Source organism: Eumetopias jubatus, unplaced genomic scaffold (genome assembly GCF_037043125.1).
Source record: "Eumetopias jubatus isolate StellerSeaLion01/CBP00866 unplaced genomic scaffold, mEumJub1_p1.0 scaffold_7, whole genome shotgun sequence".
NCBI classification, from domain to species: domain Eukaryota; kingdom Metazoa; phylum Chordata; class Mammalia; order Carnivora; family Otariidae; genus Eumetopias; species Eumetopias jubatus.
In genome coordinates, this window is record NW_028274813.1 from 84,806,300 (window position 1) to 84,826,496 (window position 20,197).

At 38.7% G+C, this 20,197-nt stretch overlaps 1 protein-coding gene and 1 pseudogene across 3 annotated transcripts in view; both read right to left on the minus strand.

Moving 5' to 3' along the window:
- TTBK2 (tau tubulin kinase 2) overlaps positions 1 to 20,197 on the minus strand; it is a 155,256-nt gene that overhangs the window by 97,210 nt on the left and 37,849 nt on the right. For 2 of the 3 annotated variants that reach the window (XM_088024750.1, XM_088024749.1), the window contains exon 3: positions 17,551 to 17,698. In XM_088024750.1, coding sequence (XP_087880876.1) covers positions 17,551 to 17,698 — 148 coding nt within the window. Of the gene's footprint in view, positions 1 to 3,701; positions 3,785 to 17,550; positions 17,699 to 20,197 lie in introns of those variants that run through there. The other variant, XM_088024751.1, reaches the window with a different exon arrangement.
- On the minus strand, positions 10,656 to 13,150 carry LOC114226561 (heat shock protein HSP 90-alpha-like; annotated as a pseudogene).

Sequence of the window (20,197 nt, forward strand, 5' to 3'; positions counted from 1 at the left end):
ATGAAGACAAATTTCGGAAGTAAAATTATTTTCAATCCAGAATTCTATATCCAGCCAGTTTTTCATTTAAACATGAGGGTAGGATAAAAACACTTTCAGACTGGGGCACCTGGGTGGCTCAGTTGGTTAAGCATCTACTTTCGGCCCGGATCTTGATCCCAGGGTGCTGGGATCAAGTCCCACATCAGGCTCCCTCTGGGAGGGAGTCTGCTTCTCCCTCTGCCTCTGCCTGCCACTCCCCCTGCTTGTGCTCTCTCTCTCTCTCACTCTGTCTCTCCCAAATAAAAAAAAAAAATTAAAAAAAAAACAACACAACACTTTCAGACTTCCAAGAGAGGTCTCAAAGACATACCTCCTGTGCATCCTTTACTCAGGAAACTATTAGAAGAGGTGATTTACTAAAATGAGACTAAACAAAAAAGAAAAAGGGATTCAACAAGGCATACAATATAAAAGAGAATCAAAGAGAATCCCCAGGAAGACACTGAAAGGTGATCCAAGGATGATACTTGTGAATAGACAAAATACCAAGCTGGACTAGAGCTGACTAGGAGGTCCCTGGAGAGACTTCCCTAAGAAGAGGAAATCAAGAGTTGTGCAAATCAGTAGTTCATCCTTTTTTATTGCCAAATAATATTCTACTGTATGGATATACAACCCTTGATTTATCCATTCACTTTCTGAAGTATACATTTTTGGCAAGTAAGAATAAAGCTGATATAAATACATGAACATAAATTTTCATTTCTCAAGGGTAAATGCCTAGGGGTAGGGTTGCTGGATCACACAGTAAATCCATATTTGACATATCATAAGTATATGCTTAATTGTTTTCCAGAGGAACTGAATCATTTTGCATCCCCACCAGCAATATGTGAGGGTTCCAGTTGCTCCACATCCTCCGCAGCACTTGGTACTGTCATCAGTTTTAATTTAAGCCATTCTAATGGATGGACAGTGGTAGCTCACCATTTGCATTTAATTTGCATTCCCCTAATGGCTAGTTATGCTAAACATCTTTTCACGAGCTGATGTGCGACTCTATATCCTCTTTGCCAAAGCCTATTAAACATTTTTAAGTGGCTTGTTTTCTTACCATTGAGTTTTCAGAGTTCTTTACATATTCCAAATATAAGTCCTTTGCAGGTATGTGATTTGCAAATATTTTCTTCCAGCCTATACTCTGCCTTTAATTCTCTTAACAGTGTCTTTGCAAGCAATGGTTGTAATGTGATGAAGTCCAATTCATCAATTCTTCTTTTATGAATCATTCCTTTGGTGTGATGTGAATAACTTCTTGTCTACATTCAGGTCACAAAGATTTTCTCCTATGTATTCTTCTAAAAGCTGTACAGTTTTATATTTCAAATTTAGATGTGTGGTACATTTTAAATTCATTTTTATAAATATGTGTAGTTTAGATCAAGGTTCATTATTTTTGTATGTGGATATCCAATTGTTCTAACACCACTTATTGAAAAGATTGTTTCCATTTTGCCACTTTGTAAAAAATTACTGGCCATATTTGTGTGGGCCTATTTAGGTAATCTCTATTCTATTTCATTGATCTACATGTCTTTCCCTTTGCCAATACCACAGTCTTGATTATGATAGCTTCATGCTGTTTTTTTAAATCATGTAGTTTGATTTTTTCCAACATTTTTCTTTTTCAAAATTGTTTTGGGAGTGCTTGGGTGGCTCCATCGGTTAAGCATCTGCCTTCAGCTCAAGTTATGATCCTAGAGTCCTAGGATCGAGCCCCACATTGGACTCCCTGCTCAGTGGGGCATCTGCTTCTCCCTCTCTCTCTGCACCTCCCCTCATTCTCTCTCTCTCAAATAAATAAATAAATAAAATCTTTAAAAAAATTGTTTTGGCTATTCTCAGCCCTTTGCTTTTGTAAAGAAATTTTAGAATCAGTTTATAACAAAAGCAGTGCTGTTGGGATTGTTTTTATCAGTACTGCATTAAATCTATAGATCAATTTGGGGAAAATCAACATCTTTACTATTGTGATTCTTCATTCATAAATACATGTTTCTCCATTTACTTAAATCTCCTTTGATTTTTTTAAATCAGCATTCTATAATTCTCAGCATAGAGATCCTATACATATTTTGTTGCATTTATGTCTAAGTGTTTCATTTTGGGGACGCTATTATAAATACCTTTAATTCAGTTTTCAACTGTTTATCACTAGTATATAGAAATATGATTGTTTTTTGTGAGCTGACCATGAATCACTTGCTAAACTCATTTACTCTAGAAATTTTTTTGTGGATTGCTTAGGATTTTCTACATAAGATGATTATGCCATCTGCAAATAGGGGTACTTTTATTTCTTCCTTTTCAATCTCCGTGCCATTATTTCTTCAAGTATTTTTGATGGACCACACTCATTCTCTTCTCATTCTGGGTCTCTGATGACACAAATATAAGACCTTATCATAGTTTCATAGGTCCCTGAGGCTGTATACTTCTTTATTTTTAACCTTTTCCCTGTTATTCAAATTGGATAATTTCTGTTTATCTATTTTCAAGTGCACAGACTTTTTCATTGTCATGTCTACTCCACTACTGAGCCCTTTAATGAGTTTTCATTTCCATCATTGTATTTCTTAGTTCTAAAATCTCCATTTAGTTCTTCATATCTTCTATTTCTTTGCTGAGACTTTCTATCTTCCCATTCAATCCTTGAACATGGTCATAATAGCTGATTTTACAACTATTTTTCAGATAATTTTAATATCTGTGTGATCTTGGCATCACCATCTGTTCACTGTCTTTTCCTATGTGAGTTCAATTTTTCTAGTTCCTTTTTAAACTGAGTAGTTCCAGATTGTATTCTGGACACTTGGAATATTATGGCACTCTGGATCTTATTTAAGTCCCACTGAGAATGTTGGTGTGTTTGTTTTAGCCAGTAACTGACCCAGTTGGGTTCACATTTCAAGTTCTGATCAGCCTTCTGTGGGTTGTATTTCCAATTACAATTCAGTTTGCAAACCCTTTGCGGTCATACTGAATGTGTTTCATAACTGTCCCACGCAGTGTCCAGTTTGGGGGTTAGGGGTGGTCTATCCCATAATTCAGTCCTCGATGTTTCTGTATGCTGTTTTGGAATCAGACTCATGCATGTACAGCTTGGAAGTCAGCTCATAAGTCCATAAGCAACTTTAAGTAGTCAGTTTCCCAAGCTCCTCATTCTCTTGCAATCTTTTGGTTCCCTGAGGCTCCCCTTTTCCAGCCTTCCAGCAGAAAGCTGGGGCTTCATTAACCCCACTCTGCAATGTACGTCCCATGACTGTGCCCACATCAGGGCCAAGCAACAGAAGAGCAGAGGGAGAAGAAAAGCAATGGGATTTGCTGCATGATCTCTTGACACCAAATCTCCTCCAATCTGGGAGAAAGCTTCCCCTCCCTCTGAGATTTAGGCTCCTGCCTGCCCCCACTGAGGCCACTGCAGCTTCTGCCAAGGACTGGTTGAGGCCTGGGGTGCAAGAAATTGAAGAAAAGGAAAAAAAGAAGGATGTGGGATTGCCACACTTTCTCTGAACATTAGGAGATCCCTTTCGGCTCCTTGAGTCAGAACCAGAGGGCTTCTGCTTTTTCTGTCCATGTTAATAATGCTCATTTCCAAGTTTCAGGACACATTAAGTTCAGGCTGGGGCATACTGGAAGAAAAAAAATGGTAAACTCACCGCCGGTTCAGTGGTACTTTGAATTCTGGTCTTCTTCCCCAATCTGCCTCCTACTATTTATTTTTCAGAGTCCTCAAATAGCCACTCCAAGCATTCTGTCCAGGTTTTATAGCTGCATTCAGTGGGAGAGACAGGGTGAAGTGTGCTTACTCCATCTTATCTGGAACCAGAACCTGGACTACTGTTTTTCATAACACACTTTGTCGAACTGATTATTGAAACTATTTATATAACTTTGACTACACGAAATTAAAAATTAAAAATAAGCAAATCCTGTACTAACCTTATTGTGGAAAAGGGAACAAGCAAGCCAGTAGGATAACATTTTTTAAGCATATATTCTTTTGAGTATTATATGCTTAGGAAAAAAGTGAAGTTTTTAACTGTACTTTGCTTTATTTAAATCTTATTTTACCTGTGGACTTTTATAAATACTAGGACTGTTATAAATTTTTTAAAAGAAGAAAAAAACGTAGCAGTTATACAAAGTACGAGAGAGAGGAAGTAGACTGCAGATGAGAGGCCATAAACTGTTTAAGAAACTGAAAAAAGGTGACGCCTGGGTGGCTCAGTCATTAAGCATCTGCCTTCGGCTTAGGTCATGATCCCAGGGTTCTGGGATCGAGCCCCACGTCGGGCTCCTTGTTCAGCGGGAAGCCTGCTTCTCCCTCTCCCACTCCCCGTGCTGGTGTTCCCTCTCTTGCTGTGTCTCTCTGTCAAATAAATAAATAAAATCTTTTTTTTTTAAGATTTTATTTATTTATTCATGAGAGACAGAGAGAGAGAGACAGAGAGAGGCAGAGGGAGAAGCAGGCTCCCAAGGAGCAGGGAGCCCGATGCAGGACTCGATCCCAGGACCCTGGGATCATGACCTGAGCCGAAGGCAAACGCTTAACCATCTGAGCCACCCAGGCGCCCTAAATAAATAAAATCTTAAAAAAAAAAAAAAAGAAACTGAAAAAAGTTCAGGATAACCAACACTCCAAATGTAAGCCAACAGTTTCCAGTAAAGAGGCTAGCAAAGCAGGCAGGAATCAATTCAAGGTCTTGTATGCCAGGTTAAGGTGGCTGGACTTTACCTGAGAAAAGGAAGAGCCTGAAGTGTTTTAGCAAATGTTGGGAGTGATATGATCAACTGGTATGTTTGAACAATCACTCCCGCTACAGAACATAAAGGTATGTAAAATATGAGTCTTACTGTGTGAATCTTAGGGGTCACATCAAGTTTCAGAACAAATATATATATACACATATAGTGTGATTGCACATGTTGTTAAGGGATATGGGAGAGAGGGAAGTTTCACATACATATGCGTGCACATAATCATCATATGTAATCATATGATTTTATACATGATTATGATTCCATATGATTTACATATATAAAATATATATCATATCATTATATATGTGTGTGTAAAAATAGATAGATGACATAATATGTATTGAATGTTTCCAGAAAAAAACACAAGAAACCAGTAACAGTGGTTAGTTTTGGAGGAGAGTGGGGGGCTAAGAGAAAGCAAACTTACTTTTCACTTTATTCTCCTGATTTTTAAATCTTTTACCGTGTATATTTACACCTTTAAAAAGGGCTGTAAAAAAAATAGAGGGAGGTCTTACACATGAACTTGATACATTAAAACAAGATAAGTATGAATGAGCCTAGCATTCAGTAACCCATTTTCTGGCATAGAGTCAGCACTCAAACACTGCTACAGATTTCCCTACAAATATTACTAACCATTTATAAAGTAAGTTCACAACACAAAACAGCTTTTTTATTATATTACACTATATATACTACATTTCACTAATTTACCATGTATTTTCAAGTACTCAGAAATTTAAATAGAAGATAAAGAGTAAGAATGGATTTTGAAGATATTTGTTATTATCATTATCCATTTTTGTTATAAAAGAAATGTTTGTGTGATTCTTTTCAATTTCTTAAGCACCGAAGGGCATAAAGGGAAACATTAAAAGATCCTTTTCTTTCCTGGTCTCCCTAATGCCAATACCCAAACATAACCATTCTCAGTGGCTTCTTCAGCTCTGTATGATTCCAGACTTTCGTTGTGCTTATAAAGCACATATAAATATATGTGTATATGTGTATACAAAGACACACATATATATATACATTATAATCTCTTTCAAGGAAATGGATCTCTGCTCCTTAAGATAACCTAGACCTATTCTATTTCCTATACATTATTTTCCTAAATCCAAACAAAGTAATGAATAGACAAATCCCCAAGCTAGCAGGTAATGTTAAATCTTTCAAGTAGAGAATGTTAAAATAAACACACTGAACAGATAAAGTTCTCAGAGATCTCCTAACACACCTTTGATGGAACAGATGAACTTTAACCCAAGGCAAGCAAAAAATTACTTTAGAGAAAAATAATGTACAAGTTGAAATAAACCAAAGGACAAATGACAGGTTTATAAAAGACTAAAGGAAAACTTCAAAACACAAACTGAGAATTAGGAAAAGTGTCATTAGTACAGAAGAGCGAAGGCATGGGCTCCTGGGTGGCTCAGTTGGTTAAGTGTCTGCCTTCAGTTCAGGTCATGATCCCAGGATCCTGGGATCGAGCCCCATGTTGGGCTTTCTGCTCAGTGGGGAGCCTGCTTCTCCCTCTCCAGCTCCCCCTGCTTGTACTCTCTCTCTCAAATAAATAAATAAAATCTTTAAAAAAGGAGCAACTGCAACTGTTCCGCCTTCCTGCTTGAAGTCTCTAGCTACTGCTGCAAAGTACAACTACTACCTCTCCCCAATCAAAAGAATGAGACATATGTCATTTTGGATTAGACTACTGGTCTATCCAGTATGGAAGACTGTCTATGAAAGTTACTACAAAGTGCTTGCCCTCATCAAGGTTCATCTGTTCCATGAAAGGGTGTCAGGAGATCTCTAATAACTGCTTTTATGGGAAAGCATAGCAGTTGAACTCTGGGACTAAAAGGTTAGGGATAACCCCTTATCCCTCATTATATTCTCTACTACTTTGTGCTATCATTTTGCCACTAAGCATAATATAAATATCAAGTTTAAATGCATGTAATTCTTTAAGTGGCTTGCAATTTAAAAGAGAACACAAGTGTATTTTTTAAAATAAACAATTCAGGGTGCCTGGGTGGCTCAGTCGTTAAGCGTCTGCCTTCAGCTCAGGTCATGATCCCAGGGTCCTGGGATCGAGCCCCGCATCGGGCTCCCTGCTCGGCGGGAGGCCTGCTTCTCCCTCTCCCACTCCCCCTGCTTGTGTTCCCTCTCTCGCTGTGTCTCTGTCAAATAAACAAATAAAATCTTAAAAAATATATTTTAAAAATAAACAATTCAAACAATTGAAAAGTACACATAAGAATAAACCAGATAGGGGCGCCTGGGTGGCTCAGCTGGTTGAGCCATCTGTCTTCAGCTCAGGTCATGATCCCAGGGTCCTGGGATCGAGCCCTGCATCAGGGTCCCTGCTCAGCCAGGAGCCTGCTTCTCCCTCTCCTTCTGCTGCTCCCCCTGCTTGTGCTGCCCTGCTAAATACATAAAATCTTTAAAAAAAGAAGAAGAAGAAGAAACCAGACAAAATCTAGTAGTTATTAAAACCTATTGAGAGAAATGTGTTGGCCCAATAACAGTTAGTGCCCTGTGCCCATACTGTGGTCTCAATTATTTCTCAATGAAAGGAAACAGGGCTTCTTGGAGAAACAGAGTTCCTGATTCCAACAATGACACAGAGAAAACTCAAGGAAAGTCTGAAATATGGACTGTGCCAAAAAGGAAATATGATATCAAAGAACACTGGAGTCTTCCACTAGTCAAATACATGAAAATTTGAGCATCAAAATAACAATGACTACAGTGAGTTGAAATAAAATACATAAAAATCCATGACTTCATAGTGATACTGAAAACAAAAACAAAAACAAATTCACTGGTCATATATGGCACAAAACTCATTCTTCTGAGAATCGGTAAATAAGAGGGAAGAAAAATCAAGTCTTTATACTGCCCCTCTTATAGTAACTATACTTCAGGGGAAACAAACAGCTGATGAAATAAAGTTCTACTTGGTAGAATAATTCCAGTTCAGAAATTTGGAAGGAATAAAAGAATCAGAAAAATCACAATTTCGCCAACCCTATGGAAATAACAGATCTAGACCATGTACTCTTCCTAAAAACAACAGCAGTAACAACAATATGAATCTCATCAAGGCTCTACATCTACTACCCGTTCACAGGAAACACAGAGGCTAGAGAAACATGTTAAAAGACACCCCAAGTATGCAATTAGCCAAATCCAGAATCTGGACTCTTCTATCAAACTAAGAACTTCATTTCTTCAACAAATAAATGGCAAGGCCAAAAAAAAGGGGAGGGGGCAGAGAGGATGAGGGAGGAAGTGTGGAAATCTCATAGATTAAGAGACTTAAGAGATAAGTCAACCAAATGCAATGGGCCTACAGTGTATGTGAATCTTGATTTGAACAAGTCAACAACAGGATATTGTTTTCAATCAATCTAACATTTATTGAGGGCACTGTGCTAAACACTTGACATTTATCACTTCATTCTCACAACCCCCTATAATTTGTGTATTAATGGTCCCATATTACCCTCGGGAATTTGGGCTGAGTAGGTTCACAGGGGCAGTAGGTGGTGGAGGTGGTCCTGACTCCTCAGGTGTCACTTTTTTGTATCAACCACCAAGTTGTTTCTCTATATATTATACTTCTGCCACTTCCCACTGGTCAATGCTACAGTCAATAGCCAAAGCATGCCGCCCCCCCCACGAGTCCTCCTCATTCATCAGTTGCTTCCCCACCCCACCATGAGTGCTGACAAGGTCTCAACATGCCTCAAAGACAGAACAATATGATATTTTCAAGACAATGGGAGAAATTAAACAATGGCTAGATTTTAGATGGCATTGAGAAATAATTTTGTTAGGTGTTTAAAACTGCTGTGCTTATGTTATTAAAAAAAAAAGGAGTATCCTAATGTAAATTATAGACTTTAGTTAATAATAATGTATCAATATTGACTTCATCAATTATAACAAACATATTCCACTAACACAGTATGTTAATAACAGGGGAAACTGTAGATGGGGAGGGGGAATATGGGAACTCTGTATTTTCTGTTCAATTTTTCTGTAAACCTAAAACAGTGCTACAAAAGTAAAGTCTATTAGTTAAAGTAAAACTCTGAGCATGGGCTTCCTCTCCAATGAGTTCTCTAATCCATTCTTAAAACTGGTCACCTGAGGGGTTTCCAGAGCCTTATTATTTCACTTTTTCAATTATACAGATGTCCCAAATTTTCCTAATGTTTAACATAAACTACCTCTAATATATTCTCACAGCATTCCTTTTTTTTTTCTTTTTTGAAGGATAAGTGGCTAAGACTTTCTAGGCTCCCACAGATGCAAGTTAATGGTTTTGCAAAATCCCTGATCATCAACAAAGCTCTCATAGGCAAAGTAATATCTGTCATATTTTGATGTATCTCCAAATACCCCCACCTCAAGATTCCCTAATTGGCTGGTAATTCATGACTCTATGAAATAAAGAATATTTTCATTTAAAAAAAGGAGCCCGTATCTATTAAGTAGAGATACATACTGAAGTATTTATACATGATATAATGCATTTCTTTTTTAAGTTCATTTGTATCTGTTACAATCTTTTAAAGCACACTGTGACTTGAACACTACATTTCCACTCACAAAACTTGCTTACTTTCTGAACAGCTTCACAACACACCTAAGTAGGCTTATAACTTCGCTACTCTAAACATTGCTCTTTGGGGCACCTGGGTGGCTCAGTCGTTAAGCGTCTGCCTTCGGCTCAGGTCATGATCCCCGGGTCCTGGGATCGAGCCCCGCAACGGGCTCCCTGCTCCGTGGGATGCCTGCTTCTCCCTCTCCCACTCACCCTGCTTGTGTTCCCTCTCTCGCTGCGTCTCTCTCTGTCAAAGAAATAAATAAAATCTTTAAAAAAAAAAAAAAAAAGACAATGCTCTTTGGAAAACAGACCCTATTATAGATAGTTAGTCCCATCAAGTTGGTTCAGTTTAACATACTAGTTTCTAGAGGCCTGATGCATGCAGTTGATAACTACAGGAGATATAAGATTTAAAAAGTAGATCCTAGAAGATAAAAGTTGTTTTAACCAATACTTTTCTTTTAAACATCAAAATGTAGCTCAGAACACTTCAGGGAAAAAAAATTTAGTCTAAGGAATCAGCTTGATAGCTAAACATTTTTTTTTAAGATTTTATTTATTTGTCAGCGAGAGAGACAGAGAGAGAGAGAGCGTGAGCACGCACACAAAGAGGGGGAGCAGCAGGCAGAGGGAGAAGCAGGCTCCTCGCTGAGCAGGGAGCCCGATATGGGACTCGATCTCCTGGGATCATGACCTGAGCTGAAGGCAGACGCTTAACCAACTGAGCCACCCAGGTGTCCCTAAATACTTTTTTTTTTAAATTTTATTATGTTATGTTAGTCACCATACATTTCATCATTAGTTTTTGATGTAGTGTTCCATGATTCATTGTTTGCATATAACACCCAGTGCTCCATGCAATACGGGCCCTCCTTGATACCCATCACCAGGCTTACCAATCCCCCCACCCCTCTCCCCGATAGCTAAACACTTTAGACCACACAGTTAACATTAGATTATGCACATCTTACAACAAATGTTACCTTGTCCTGTTAAAATAAGCCCACATGAAACTAAAGAAGAAAAACTAGCTGGGCTTTAGTTCCTAAATATCACAGTATCAGAAAGAGAATGAAACCTTATCTTCCCCTTAAGTAGTTATTGTCACGTCATACAGATTTTAAAATGTCAACAAAAATAAAGAAAAACATCCTTGAAAATATATTATCAGAGGGAATGAAGACACAGTATTGTATACATGTACAATTACTCCTTGGGGCAGAGCTTAGTCTACTTCCGTGCGTGACATGTCATCATCTCCTTTGAGAGGTGGCATCTCTTCCGGTCACAGCAGCATAGCTATCATCAGCAGTGGGGTCATCTTCATCGATACCATGACCAAGTTTGATCATGCTATACATCCTGTTATCATGTGTCTGGGGATCTTCCAGACTGAAGCTGGCAGACAGAAGTGCAGTTTCGTAGAGCAGGATGACCACATCTTTCACACTTGTCATTCTTGTCATTTTGCGTTCTGCCATAAGGTCTCAGTCTCATCAGAGTTTATCTCCAAGTGCTTCTTTGCTGCCATGTAGCCCATGGTGGAGTTGTCTCTATGGCTTGAGCCTTCATGATTCTTTCCTTATTTGCCATCCAGCCACACCTGCTTGTGACAGTGCAGCATGAGGATGTCACCAATCCGTTTCACATGACCACCTTTTCTACTTCTTTCTCCAAGATATCCTTCATGATTTTGCACAGACTTTCAAACTTTTCTCTTCCTGTTTCTTTTTCTCTTCTTCATTTTCTGCAAGTTCCAAGCCCTCTTTGATAACAGACACTACAGTCTTCCCCTCAAATTCCTTCAGCTGTTGGACACAGTACTTGTCAATAGGCTTGATCATACAGATCACTTCTAGGCCATGCTTCCAAAGACATTCCACAAAGGCCAAATTTGCTATTGGTCCTTGGTCTCACCTGTGATGTAATAGATATGCTTCTGGTATTCCTTCATTCTGGTGCAATAGCCCTTGACAGAAACCATCAAATGACCAGAAACAGATGTGTGGTATCTTAACAGCTCTGAAAGCTTCTTCCGATTCTGAAAGTCTTCATGTATTCCGAGTTTAATGTTTTTTAAATTTTATTTATTTCTTTTGCGGGGGAGGAGGGGATGGGGCAGGAGGAGAGAGAATCCCAAGCAGACTCCCCGGTAAGCACAGAGCCTGACATGAGTTTTGATCCCACAACCCTGAGATCATGACCCGAGCCAAAATCAAGAGTCAGAGGCTCAAATGACTGAGCCACCCAGGCACGCCCCCAAGCTTAAAATTTTAGAGAAATGCCCATAGGGGCACCTAGGTGGCTCAGTCAGTTCAACGTCTGACTCTTGATCTCAGTTCAGGTTTTTGATCTCAGGGTCATGAGTTCAAGCCCCACACTGGGCTCCATGCTGGGTGTGGAGCCTACTTAAAAAAAAAAAAAAGAAACGCTCATAAAACTTTTTGTAGTTCTGTCTTCTGTCAGTTCAGTGAAGAGTTCTAAGCATCTTTTGACCAAATTCTGCTAACTTTAAAAAATTTTGCTTTGCTGCAACATCTCACGGGAAATATCTAAAGGAAGATCCTCGGAGTCCACCCCATCCCTAATGAATTCAGATATTAGGATTAGCTCCTTGCAGTTATCCAGGATGAAAACTCAGAACATACAACTTAATGTTGTTCTTTTTCTTTGTTTTCAGATAGATCAAAGGGAGTATGTCTTGGGACAAAAAGAAGGGCTCTGAATTCCAACTGTCCTTCAAATGAAAAATGCTTCACTTCTAAGTGATCTTCCCACTCATTGGCCAAGCTCTTATAAAATTATCCATATTCTTTATTAGTAATATCATGAGGATTTCTGATCCAAATAGGCTTTGCCTCGGTCAGTTCTTCTTGACCAGTGTACTTCTCCTTGATCTTTTTCTTTTTCTCATCACCGTCTTTCCTTTCTTCCTTCACCTCATCATCAGAACCAACATCCATTTCAGGTTTGTCATCAGACTCCTTTTCTTCCTTTTCTTTTTCTTCCTCTTTCTCTTCCTTTTCTTCAGCCTCATCATCATTGACTTCGTTATCATGTTCCTTCTCCACAAAAAAGAGTAATGGTATAGCCAATAAATTGGGAGTGTTTTTTCACAATCATCTTTATTCTTCTTTCTTCCAAGTACTCAGTTTGGTCTTCTTTCAGATACAGGATAACCTCTGTTCCATGACCCATAGGTTCACCTGTATCAGTCCTAACTGTGAACGATCCTTCTGAAGATGACTCGTAGGCATGCTGTTCATCATCATCATTATGTTTGGTGATCATGGTCAGTTCCTCAGCAATCAAACAGGCACCAAACTGGACAATCATAGAAATAAGCACCAGCCTGCAAGGCTTCCATGAACACTTCAGTTCCAGACCTGGTGAAAGTACCAAGGTTACTGATCAAATTGGCCTTGGTCATGCCAATCCCACTATCCACCACAGTGAGGGTTCGATCTTGGTTGTCTGGAATGAGATTAATGTGCAGCTCTTTCCCAGAATTTAGTTTACTGGGATCTGTCAAGCTTTCATATCTGATCTTGTCCAAAGCATCTGATGAATCTGAAATAAGCTCCCTCAGAAAGATTTCTTTATTTGAGTAGAAAGTATTGATGACCAGGGACATCAACTGAGTGATTTCCACCTGAAAGGTTAATGTCTCAACCTCCTTCTCCTCCATCAGCTCATCTTGGGTCTGGGTTTCCTCAAGCATCTCAGCTAAGGGACAACATGGGCTTCGTGACAACACAGCACCAGGACAAAGAAGCCACTTAGCATTTCTTTTTAAATACTCCAGCAAGGTGGGAAAAAATATTGAAGGAGCAGGATATAGCTGCAACAAGACTGGCCAAGTGCTGATAACTTACTGAAGTTGAGTACTGGGTACAAAGAATGTTCTTTATATCATTACTTCCATTTTTGTGTATGTTGAAACTTTTTCATAATAAAAATTAGGGAAAATAGCAAATTTAAGATTTGAATGTCTTGCTGCAGCATTCTAGTTATGTATCAAATTTTAAGAATCTTTTTATACAGGGGTGCCTGGGTGGCTCAGTCATTAACCGTCTGCCTTCGGCTCAGGTCATGGTCCCAGGGTCCCAGGATTGAGCCCCACATCGGGTTCCCTGCTCCACAGGAGGCTTGCTTCTTCCTCTCCCACTCCCCCTGCTTGTGTTCCCTCTCTCGCTATGTCTCTCTCTGTCAAATAAATAAATTAAATCTTAAAAAAAAAAAAGAAATGTAAACTGGAGCAGCCACTATGGAAAACAGTATGGAGGTTCCTCAAAAATTTAAAAATAGAGGGGCACCTGGGTGGCTCAGTCGTTAAGCATCTGCCTTCAGCTCAGGTCATGATCCCGGGGTCCTAGGATCGAGTCCCGCATCAGGCTCCCTGCTCCAAAGGAAGCCGGCTTCTCCCTCTCCCACTCCCCCTGCTTGTGTTCCCTCTCTCGCTGTGTCTCTCTCTCTGTCAAATAAATCAGTAAAATTTAAAAAAAAAGAATCTTTTTATACAGCATTGATGGTAAGTTCCTCAGGTACTGCAGAATTACTAGTGTTCAGTTTGAAATCATAAGACAGAAGTTTTTTTCCTCTTACACCAACACTGAAAATAAAACTATTTATTAAAAAGACAAAAATGAGTGGTGTGGTCAGATATAGCTCAAGAGTTCATTAAAATGGAGAAGTGAAGATAGCCAGGATATCACCATAAAACATTTATCGAAGATGGGAGAGAAGAAAGAAAAAAAGAATCTAACAGCCTAGGGAGGCAATTATCCCCTTTGCTCCAAGTTTCAAAGCAAATGAACTGAAAGACAAAGGTGTTAAGACAGTATATTCCAAGCGGAGACAAGGCAGAAACACAAGTAAATGGATATATAGAGATGTGTGTTAATAAAAAGAAAAGTTTATTATGTTTTGTGATTCTATGTACTAGGGATACTTTAGAGAATAATAACTAAGTGTAGGAGAAATACTACCTAACAGGCCTACAGACAGACGGTTTAGTTGTCTTTTTTTCTTTTAAGATTTTATGTAAACTCAAGTCAGCTCACATATAGTATAGTATTAGTTTTGGGATAGAATTTAGTGATTCATCAGTCACATATAACACCCAGTGTTCATTACATCAAGTGCCCTCCTTAGTGTCCATCACCCAATTACCCCCCACCACCACCCCTCTAGCAATCCTCAGTTTGTTCCCTATATTTAAGAGTCTCTTACGGTTTGTTTCCTTTAGTAGTGACTAACACATTCAAACACATTTGTAAAAACCAAATATAATTCAGGAGTCTAACTTGATTCAATAGAGAACTGTAGGATACATCCAGAGTGGTTCAGAGAGTTGTGATGAGAGAGTAATCTGAGGTAGCAGCATCGGGGAGGTCATTTAGAAGAAAACATGGAGTAAAATGCTAATAAGGTCTTCATACTTCAAAGCCAATGAGACAGGATCATACTAGAAATCAGAGTTATACATGAGCTGAAGCAATCTAAGGTGAGCAAGTACAGGAAAGACTGAGAGAAAACTCAGAACTGAGGGAATCCAGGAAAAAACACTGTGAGAATTTTGAAAAGGGGAAATGATTTGTTACAAAGAACAAAACTTAGGGTTCTAGCTAAATTCATCATAAAATATCTTTTTATCTTGTAAAGAAGCAAATCCTTGTATCACCTATCAAAAACTGAGCATCAATTTAAAGATATATTTGAGAGAGAGCGAGGATGCAAATATGCAAGCCTGCATGCACAGGGGGAGGGGCAGAGGAAGAGGGAGAGAGATGACCCTGAGGTCACAACCTGAGCGGAAACCAAGAGTATGATGTTTAACTGACTGCACCACCTACGTGCCCCTGAACATCAGTTTAAAACCAACCAGTCGGGGCACCTGGCGGGGCTCAGCTGTTAAGCGTCTGCCTTCGGCTCAGGTTATGATCCCAGGGTCCTGGGATCGAGCCCCACATCGGGCTCCCTGCTCAGCAGGAAGCCTGCTTCTCCCTCTCCCACTCCCCCTGCTTGTGTTCCCTCTCTTGCTGTGTCTCTCTGTCAAATAAATAAATAAAACCTTTAAAAAAATAATAATATAAATAAATAAAACCAATCCTTTAAAGAGTTAGTCTCTCTTTATATATCTTCTCTTACACACTTAGCCTTTTTATTGGGGCCAGTGAATAAGAAGAAGTCATTATGCCAAAAGAAGGCAAGTGTAAGTCAGTCCCATAAAATGTTCTCAAAAAGACCCAGATTCTAAAGCACCCTCAACCAAATTAAGTTGTGAGGCATTCAATATGCAGAAGGCATAAGTTAGGAAGCCAAGAAAAGAGTCAAGGGCTACCTCACTGAAATACAGGCCATGGAATTAAAATAAAAACTTAAAAAAAAAAAAAGAAGAAGAAGAAGAAGAAGAAATACAGACCAGAAGATAAAAACCTGTTTGTTTTTGGAAAGTGAACACTTGTGAGGAGTAGGATGTAGTTATAAGCAGGTAGGAGAAATGTTTTAGTTAATAGTATGAAAGATAAAATAGAAGGAGAGACTTAGCGTCCTAAGGTCTGCAATTCATCCATTGGCGTTATCTTCAAGCTTTATCCCATAGAATCCTGGGTAAATCAAGGCCAAAATAGGCCAGAGAACCTACAGAAAGGGCTATGGAGCTGTATCCTGCCTCACCTGGAAGCATTTCCTCAGGGCCAAGTAGGAGAAAGGTGAAGTGGCATGCTCCAGGCACACTGATGCTGACATATCCTTTATGGGCTCGTCTGAGAATCAAATAGATCTCCTAGGATCTGTGCAAACCAGGAATTGGTAGCTCCAGCTGCACCTATTTGTGGCCTCTATGTCACTGAGCTGAGAACAGCTCCAAAGAAATAGGGAGTAAGGAGAAAAGGTGAAAAAAAAGAGAGCGCCATCTTTTCCCCTATTCTTCCTTTTCGAGTTACATTTTTCCTAGTAGTGACAACAGGTGTTGATCTATCCACTGCCTTCCTAATTTCCCATGTTTGGGAAAACTAAGTTTGGGCTAAAAATAACTACTAAACAGATCTATAATTTTATTAGCATCAGGCTCTAATCAAATGAGCCAATTGGTAGAGAAATCTGGATAATGAGAAAGCTTAGGCAAAGGACAGTGATTAAAAGAACAGACATTGCCAGGATACATAATACACATTTCATCAACTTAACACAAACTAGTTCACTAGAATTTCAAACATCAGTAATCCACAAAGACAGCACATTTACCCTAGAGACTATACAGCCATGAATTTGAAGGTCCTAGGCTACACAGCATTTTGTGCTTGCTATTTCTACCAACTACAGTTATTTCTACTAAATCCAGCAACTTCTTTTGCTCTATGTTAGTATTAAATTTCTTTAGATACTAATGAATGTCCCATAACAATGTCAAACCTTCAAGAACTTAACAAGATCATTTAATGTGCTAATCATCTAATTTTGATTCAGATAAAATATTTAAATATGAGTAATATCAGATTAGATCATTAAACTGAAAATACAAAGATGAATACAAACTAGCAATATATTCAGGGTTTTACATCACTGGGGTAAAGTCAGAAAAAAAAGTTATTTATCCTTGTAGTAAAAAATAGGAACCCAAGTAGTAAAACAGATCTCAAAAATGACAACAGGGCCAGAAAAAGTTACCCTATGAAACAAGTTAATGAAATCACATAACAAATACTATTATTTTTAATCAACCCTGCAGTGTGATTTGAAGGCAGCTTTCTTAATGTGAATAAAGCATATTTACCTCCAACAACATGGGTAGAAACAACTCAGAGGTATTCATGTTTAGTGGTTTAAAAAAAAAGAAGGCAAATTTTTACCATAACATTCTAAAGTAGAATGTTTCAGCTAATTCACTCTCTCATCCTTACTCACCATGAAAAGGAATTCCCACAGTCCAATTAGCCTAAGCAATTAATATTTCTACTACTACAAGCTAGTGATAAAATTTCAAAGAGAAAAATGCTAAGCATTGTTTATACTGAGCTGACACCTGATTATTCAGTCAATAGTGAAAGGATGTAATGAGGTTCAGAAAGATAACAATAAATTATAAATTGTCTGGCATATCATACAAAGCAGCTTACCTTGTAGTTTTTTCAATACAGCCACCTCCATTTTCAGAACTTGTTTTGGTTGTTGAGCTGATTCTACCTTCAGTGCAACATTTTCCCTGGTAAGCATGTCCAAGGCATCGTAAATTTCTCCAAAGCCCCCACCCCCAATCTTCCTCAACTGCACAGGAAATAAGAACATACACACATACAATTACTAGAACATTCTAATCGGAAATCAATTCATCTCTTATATTAAAAATATATATATAATTTTACTATCCCTATTTGAGGATAAAAGATCTCAATATTGTTAAATTAATTATACACATGCCAAGAAGAAAACAAATGCCTAGAAACAGCATCAAAACCTTTTCCCAGTTTTGCCCACAAAAGGTAATGAAATTATTTTAGCCACAGACAATTTTAAAATTTAGTCTACAGCCAGCATCAAAAAGGTCACAAAAAAGTGCAGTATCTGAAAGTTTCACTTCCCACAAATGTCCCTCAACAACCACGTTATTTTAATTCTAAGGCAATCATTTGAAGACTTTTTAAACCATGAAATCTTTTTGCCAATTGAAATCTTATCTGGAACCCAGCTGAGATGTGTACGTGGGGAGATGGGAGTGGGGCAACCAGGGCCCAGCCCTCGCAGCACCACTTACCCTCCCCTCGGAGACACCCAGCTGGCTCCAAAGAAGAGACCGAAACCTCCTGTTTTATGCTATCCCAGAGTCTGCTATATAACCATATGCTCAAATACTGAACTCTAATCAAATAAAACACTTTAAACCGACACTTACTACCCTTCCTGATAAAATGTGTTAGCTTAACTGAGGAATACCAGGATCTCTGTCTGAGTAATATAAGCAAATTCTCAAGTGTCAGTGACAACTGAACCTATAGAGCTACAAGCACCAAGGTGGGTAATAAACTTCAAGTTAGATACAGCATGGAATTAGCCTTCTTCCATTTCCTGAAAGTCTTCTCTTTTCACATTATCAAACATCTAGGATGTGATATAATGCACAAAGTCATCACTCGAGGCACAAGGTCCTAAATCCTAACCACCCCAGAGGACTCACTTGAAGTTCTACTTCTTTCAACACTGGGTCTGTACTGATTACTGCCTCCAGGCTGATTCTCTATCTTCTGAATTTCTATAGGAATTATTTGCTTAATCATTTAATTAATCATTTCACTAGGCTAAACACCTCAGATATTACTTATATTAATACACTGTACTGTTTTTTAACTTTCACTGTCAATGTCCTAGCCCCATACAGTGAAACTAAGCTTCTTCAGAGAGAGCCACTCCTTTCTATTTTTTTGTTTCCCCTATAGCAAGTGGCTAAGTGGTAACTACATAATTATTGCTAAATAGCTATTCAATGCTTTGTATATAAGAGCCATAATCCTTTATTCCAGTTGGGTGATGGGAAGAGATATCCTGAGGAGCTCTAGTATGAACTCAGGATTAAAATAAAGTTCCAGAACTTCATTTCAGTTAAACAGTTTTTTGTTGGGCCCTGAGCGATACTTATGATTCTTAACATTTGTCCATTAAACAAAGCCTAGTGTAACTTTAAAAACTCATAAACAGTACAAAAACAGACATCTCTCTAATTACGGACTGTGGTGAGAGGTAACTTCATGTTTTACCTCACAAAAAAACCTTACCAAATAACAGAACAAAAATCTACACCAAAGTAATGATTTTGCTCCTTGGTCTATTCTTACGTCATTTCAACAATAGTGGAACATCAGTATTTTTTATCGAGCTTGGCAAAGCACTAAGACATCATCAATTCCTACAAGGCAAAGAGCTAGAGACAGTTTAGTATGATAAGGGTATGCAGATTAGGGAAAGTACAGAGGTAAACGGCAGACTTTCTTTTCCAAAGATGATCACAACAATATCAACAATCCCTTTTGCTCTTCTTCAGTTTGACCTTGACACTCACCCATCAAGAAGCAGAGTCCATTCCCCACCCCCTTAAATCTGGGTAAATCTTGTGACTGCTTTGACCAACAGAACACAGCAAAGTAATTCTGCACCAGCCCTGAGAATAGCCCTTGATAGCCTTGCAGCTACTGTTTCCAGTCTCTCAAAAGCCAGCTATCATGTAAAAAGTCTGACCATCCTGAGAAGCCACAGGCCTGTGGAGAGGGCCTAGAAAAGAAGCTACCAGGGATGAAGCAGGGTGAGTAAGGGAACGAAGGACCGCCGAGTCACCAAACAAGCCATTTGGGAGTAGATCCTCTAACCCACACAATCCTGCAAGTGCTACATGGTCAAGAGACAAACCACCCAAGCAAACTCTTCTCAAATCCCTAATCCACAAAATTGTAAGCAAATTAAAAATTGTTTTAAGCCTGTAAGTTTTGAGGTAGTTTGTTCACAATGGTAGTAACCAAAACACCATCCGTAACAATGAGCCTGTGATTTCTTACTAAAATGCCACTATGCCTCCCAAATTTGGGGGACATGTTCCATACATACATTAGCTCTAATTATCAGGACAGAGCAACTATGCCAGGCATAGCTTCATTTGTCACCTTTTGATATGTCTACTGGAAATGGCCAAACTTTATCACAGCACTTAATACAAAGCACTCACCAAAGAAACTCTCATTCCTGACTTACATAAAAGATTACTAATTGTTGGAATTTCTC